This window comes from Embiotoca jacksoni, unplaced genomic scaffold (genome assembly GCF_022577435.1).
Source record: "Embiotoca jacksoni isolate LCO1_2020_lvr unplaced genomic scaffold, fEmbJac1.0.p SCAF_38, whole genome shotgun sequence".
Lineage (NCBI taxonomy): Eukaryota > Metazoa > Chordata > Actinopteri > Embiotocidae > Embiotoca > Embiotoca jacksoni.
This window is the reverse complement of record NW_027185390.1, coordinates 2,416,076-2,422,463: the sequence shown is the minus strand read 5'-3', so window position 1 is coordinate 2,422,463 and position 6,388 is coordinate 2,416,076. Positions and strand designations below refer to the sequence as shown.

At 44.5% G+C, this 6,388-nt stretch overlaps 1 protein-coding gene across 1 annotated transcript; it reads right to left on the bottom strand.

Moving 5' to 3' along the window:
* Window positions 1-1,753: 1,753 nt before the first annotated feature.
* Window positions 1,754-6,164, bottom strand: LOC138208475 (homeobox protein engrailed-1-B-like). The gene is made up of 2 exons (XM_069166357.1): window positions 5,283-6,164; window positions 1,754-2,572 (listed from the first exon to the last, which is right to left on the bottom strand). The coding sequence occupies exons 1-2, from the start codon at window positions 5,860-5,862 to the stop codon at window positions 2,253-2,255; spliced, it is 900 nt and encodes a 299-aa protein (XP_069022458.1). The 5' UTR covers window positions 5,863-6,164; the 3' UTR covers window positions 1,754-2,252.
* Window positions 6,165-6,388: the final 224 nt, after the last annotated feature.

Sequence of the window (6,388 nt, the reverse complement as noted above, 5' to 3'; positions counted from 1 at the left end):
AAAAGCTCGAAACGCGGAGGCCGTGAACTCCTCCGCTGCAGACCTCTGCAGGCTCGTTAGCTCTTAATTAAATAATCCTATCCACGATCAGTTGTGTAGAAGCGACGGAACAAAACAGAAACAATATAAATCACGCCGGGCTGTTTAGAGCACACTCGTGCATGTCAACGGAGCCCGCCCGGAGCCGCCTGCGCGCACGGCCCCCGGAACTCACCCACTTTTTTCGTCGAATTAAAAAAAAACTCACGCTGAGGACGCCTCTCTTGCTTGTTTTTGTCATAGAAAAAAAAAATCTGGATTTTATTGTGATGGGAAATAAATCGGCATGAATATAAACTTTGAGTAAAAAAAACAAAAACAAAACTAGACCTCAGGGGCCTTTTTCATCCAATTTGAAAACTGATTTCATGCGAAACGCCTTGCCAGGGAGGACATTTTGCAATAGGAGGATGGGCTGGGAGTTTGCCTGAAAACAGCAGGACTGCACGGTGTAAACACTGAATATTGGTCAGAGGCAGTGTCACTTCCACACGCTGGGTGATGTGAGTGGAACTGAGGGCAAATAAAAAGTAGGACTGCTTCCTAATAACTGATAAAGAAAGAAATACAAGACGATGACCGTACAGCCGGCCACGTGTGTTTTTGGGTTGTTTTTGTTCTGAAAATAAAGATGATGAAAAACAATCGTCCAGTTTTCCTTGTATAAAAACCCTCAATCTAATTTCCATCGGTTTGAGACCTGCATGTAAATATATAGGCTATCTCTTCCTGCACATTGCTGGAGATTATTGAAATTGAGGATTAAAATGTAACATTTTTCACAGCAGTATACAATAAAAAAATGTAAAACGTAAAAAATAAAAAAAGCTATAGGCTGTAAAAATGGAAAGAAAAACTGTATCGTTGAAACGATAACAGCTAGAGTGTCAATAACTTTCTCAAACCCAGACAAACTTCTGCAGAGCCCATAATGTTTGTCTGCTCTCGCTGACCTTAGAGTGCGACACACACACACACACACACACACACACACAAACACACACAAAAACACACACACGCCATGTCACAGAGTTCACAGCCAGGCTCAGTCAAACCTGAACCTGAGGTCACGTCAGGCCAAACAGGCCAAAAGAATCCAGGAACGAAGGGTTTTTCCCACAAAAGAGAAGCAGACTGAAGGGATGTCAGTGACCCATTTCTTCTGGTGTATCTTTAAAGTTCAGCGACGAGCTGCTCGCAGTGAAAGTTCAGCAGCGAGGTGAAAACTTGTAAAATGCCCAGAATAGTTTAATAGGTGAAATGTTATCCATTAAGGAGGAACAAGCAGTGTGTGTGTGTGTGTGTGTGTGTGTGTGTGTGTGTGTGTGTGTGAAACATGAGCTGTGTGTGTTGGATGTCTGTCTCTGCCCATCACCTCTCTTAAACATGAAAATAATACAAAAATATTAAATAACCCTCATATATGGTCAGAGAGAATTTCAAAGCGTGTTAGTAATTACGGTTTGCTCCTTTAAACTTGCATGCCCTTATTTTATACTCCTATTTATATTGATGTTTGGAAGTCCAGTCATGCTGCTGATGAAATAATCATTTTACAAATTCTCTATAAATTACCAATGAACTATAATGAATCAGTATGACATGTAATGACAGGTTACAATATATTTAAATCGTATTTTATTCCCAAATATTGCAACAAAACGCTTTTGTTTTGTATCACCGGAAATAAAGAATAATTTAGTCCATTAACTCCTGTTATTTTTGTTTTGTTTTATTATTATTATTTCAGACTACACGTGAACATATTAAAATCTTTGGCTTGTTTGAGTCTGCGGACTGACGTCAGTGTTGGAGGAAAATATGGAGGGGACCACAAAGAGCTAATGAGACGTTCAAAACAGCGCGAAGAGACAGGAAAGAGGCGGAAGAGAGGTGAGTCTGGAAATTAAATATACTGTGTACAACATGGTAACTGTGTGGCTATATAAACTTTAATAACGATCGTTCATTTATAGAATTATGTCCATATACTGTTACCATAAACAGGGATCTGTTTTTTGTTTTTTTTCCTTTCTTTCGTTTTTTTTTTTTTTTAAATAGCGTTTCCCCCCCCCCCCCCCCACTTCCAGTTCAGTTATGAGTCATTATCTCCACGAGCGTCCGGCTGCGGCCTTTGCGCATGAGGAGGGAAGAGGGGGGAGGGGGGAGGGGGGGGGGGGTGTCCGGAGCCTCCGGAGCCTCCGGAGCCGCGCTTACTCGCTCTCCTCCTTTTCCTCCTGCACGGTGGTCGTTGAATGGTTGTAAAGTCCCTGCGCCATGAGCTGCAGCGCCAGGCCGTTCTTGTAGCCGGTGGCCTTTTTAATCTTGGCCCTCTTATTCTGGAACCAGATTTTGATCTGGGACTCGTTCAGGTTGAGTTCCCCGGCCAGCGACTGTCTGCGCTGCTCCGTTATGTACCGGTTGGCCTGGAACTCGGTTTTCAGTCTCTGCAGCTGCTCGGCCGTGAACGCTGTCCGGGGCCGCTTGTCCTCCTTGCTGCTCTTCTTCTTTTTCAGTTTCCGTGTCCTCGGGCCTGGTGTGCAAACAACAATGGAAATAAAATATTTATTCTAAGGCTGGACCACGGACACGGTGTCACACATTTAGGCGCGCGGAGGTGCCCTGATAGTGACCGTCTCGTCTTATTGTCTGCTCAAATGTAGGTCAACAAACCTTCTTGGTGTGAGGTCAGTGAACACACCTGATCTGCTCGACCCTGAAGGTTACATCAGAGGCCATTCGCACGCCGCGCCGTGCCCCCTTACAGGCCTCGTCCCAAACCAGGAATACAGTGCAATCAGCTTTCAAAATAAAACTAATTAATGCTTTTACTAGACAAAATAAAATAAAAAAAAAATAAAAAAAAAACAGACTCCTGCCTGGCCGCTATCTCAATGCATCCATTTCCATCGCGTTTTTTTTTTCTCTTTTGAATTAATGATAAATAACACGCATTACACATTTTTCTCTGCAATTCTTACTCTGAATATTCAGAGGTCGACGTCTCATCGAGGTTTTAAAACACGAACGCACCCTTTTTTTTTAATAACTATTTAACACGTTAGACGTCTGTTTGGTAGGTGTGCGTTCATAAATGCCTTGGATGTGAACTCGGCCAATCAGAGGAGAGCATGTGGCGGCGTCCGGCACTGCAGAAACAAACACGAACCTTTAACTTTATGCCGGTGAAATAATGCCCCCCCCCCCCAAAAAACAAACAAACAAACAAACAAATGTTAAAAGAAGAATAATTGCATGTAGTCATGTCGCGTATTTTTTGGCTTCCATCTCGTTGCTCGGTCGACCCACTCGAGGTTTTGTGTTAGGTCGCCAAAAACAAGCGTCCAACCCGCCGCCACGCTTCTAATGAAAACACTTTTGGACGCGACAGAGAGAGAGAGAGAGAGAGAGAGAGAGAGAGAGTCCCGGAGCTGCAGACTTTTCACATCACCCACGCACCGTGTCTGCAAGTACCGGCGAACCCGATCCATCCCGAGTTCATTAATAAACACGACTGCGGCGTTGCGTTGACGGCCTGAATGCACCGTCACATTAAACTGAGAAACGAAATAGGAGCTAAACGTGCAGTGATAACTCAGGGGTGAAAGGGGTGAGGGGGGGGTGAGGGTGGGGTGGGGGGTTTGGCGTTACGCACAAGGACGCACAAAGCCAGGATGAAACTGCTCGTTCAATGCCACACGCTCTGATACCACGTGTAGGCAACAACAAAAAAGAAGCAAAAAGTAGAATTAAATATTTGATAACAAAAACAAACAATACAAAAAGTAAGGGGTAGGGCCTTTGACCTTCACTTTAACACAAGCAGGACCACTGAACCCATTCAAAACATCAATGGGATTCATGTTGTATTCACTGGCTTTAAGTCGTATTTAACAGTACTTTCAGTCCTATTAATAATAATAATAATAATAATAATAATCTTCCACATTCTTTAACACCTCTCCCCATTTGTCTCCGGACACCGAGAGCATCCTCTGCTGCGCCAATTTCAAGCTCACAAAAAAAAAAAAACAGGTCAGATTTAAAGTCCTACATGAATATACACCTCGGACACTAAATGTTTTCGTCAGCCCTCTGCTTTTTTTTTTTTAAATTTTTTTGAAATAACTACAAAAAAAAATGGGTGGATTTTCTGCGCCTCTTCCATCACAGTGCCTCACCTTTTCGTGACCACTGAAAAATCAGAAGACAAAGTCATTGCAATTGAAAAGCTAAATTTATTTGGTTAAATCTGGAAATAAAGCAGACAAAAGGAAGCCCTAAAACATTTGTCTGAAATAATAATCTATTTGCTCTTAAAGTTAGGACACACTTGTGAGCATGATGTTGTTTTACTAGCCCTTAAAATCACATTTTAATCAACTATTTATACAATGTATTTGTAGTAAGGACCATTCAACAATGTATAATATTGAGGGGAATGACTTCTGTTGGTATATTTTACAGTAATCCAGCTGTTTTTCCTTTTTTATATATATATATATATAACTTGGATTTTAATGCAAGCAAAATGCTTAAAATATATACTTTCCTTTTTTCTTTTTTTTCCCCCATAAACGTCCACTGTCAATATATATTTGCCACCATGTTTTTGTGTTTGCCAATAAACACACAGAAGTATTGTTCTCACCCCAAACAGAAACAACATGCAGGCTCAGTCCACACTTTAAATGGATGGCGGCCTGTGTTACATTTATTAAAGAGAAATTTTAAAACTGCTCACTTGAGTCGCCCTGAAAAATGATGTGCCCTTATTTTGAAGCTTTGTTATTGTAAATACCCCCCAAAACTACAAAACATAAACAACAACTCACATGTGCTTTTATTTTTGCGATATATATATATATGAGAAGGGTTATGAAAATTAATCAAGCTTTTGCCTGCTTTGTATATGCTTCCCTTTTTACACCCTATTTTAATATTTATGATTTCATTTTACGTTTTATTTCGGTAATTTCTGCTTAATACTTTATTTCATACCGGCTTTTATTTTTCCAAAGCACATTAGGAAGCATTACAGTAAAAAAAAAAAAATAATAATAATAAAAAAAAAGACATAGTGAGCTGCCAACGTTAAAGTCTGAGTCTTTTTTTAAAAAAAAACAATTTTTTTTTTTAAGTGTCATGAAGGAGTTTAATAATACCGCGGAGAGAGACAGCAAAAGTTCCCCAGCACTCAAGCACCCCAAAACGGTGTAATTCGGGGACTACTAGCGCCTTACCAGATGAGGGCCGGTCCGAGTACCGCGTACAGTAAACCCAAGCGGGCCACAACAGCGGCTGGCTGTCCTTCGTGGTGGTCGTAGACCCTCCATTGCTGCCACTCATAACCATAATTGACGAAGGGCTGTCTGCGTATCTGCCCGTCCCGTTGCTCGCCGGTTCGCCCTGCTTCGACGAGTTCTGCTTGGACGACGGCGACGAGGACGTGGACGACGAAGACGACGACGACGACGAGGAGGAAGAGGAAGAAGAAGAGGAGGGCGACGACGACGTGCTGTCGCTGCTGCAGTTGGAGTCCAGGCAGAGGCTGCCGGTGTGCGGCGGCGGCGGCGGCCTCGCTCCCAGCGGGTTGACGTTTTCCCGGCCCGGCGTCAGGCTCCGGTCGCGGTAGCCGGGCTCCTTCCTGCAGCCGAAGTCCGGCCGGAGGATGTTGTCGATGAAAAAGTTCGTGGTTCTGTGGGCCTGCTGGGCGGCCTGGTGGGGCAAGATCATGGCAGGGGATGGGAGGTTCGGCGACAGGGACATGCTCTCCTCCTCGGTCGAGTCCCGGCCGCTGCTGGGCTCCTTCTGCTCTTCCATAGCCGGTGTCGGGTGAGACAAATGTCGGCCTCTCCCGCGGCCAAACTCCACTTGTTGCTCGCTCTCCCGTCCCCCCCCCCCTCCTCCTTCGTTATCCAATTTAGACGGACCGCATGTAAAAAAAAACAACAACAACAACAACAAGCCTTCTCGCTAGAATAAATACCTGCGCTCGTTTCTTATATCACCTACAGCGGAGACATGTCTCCTAATAGTCTTCCGAGACCTGGCATAGCGAGCAGCTCCACGTTACGAGCAGTGTCCGTGCCTCTCCCCGGCGCAGCGTAATATCTGTGTATCCGCTCTTCCCAAACTCTCCTAAAAACCGTTATCTCTCTCTCTCTCCCCCCCCCCACCCCCCGTCCCCTCCCTCCCCTCCCCTCCCCCGCGTGTGTTTCTTCTTTCTCTTACACCCGGCCGGAAGCGCGCGTGCGCGTAACACACGCGCAGCGGACCAATCCGGCGGCGAGGATCGTCCCTGTCACACTTCGACGACGTCCAATGCGAACGGGCTCGGGACGTTGCG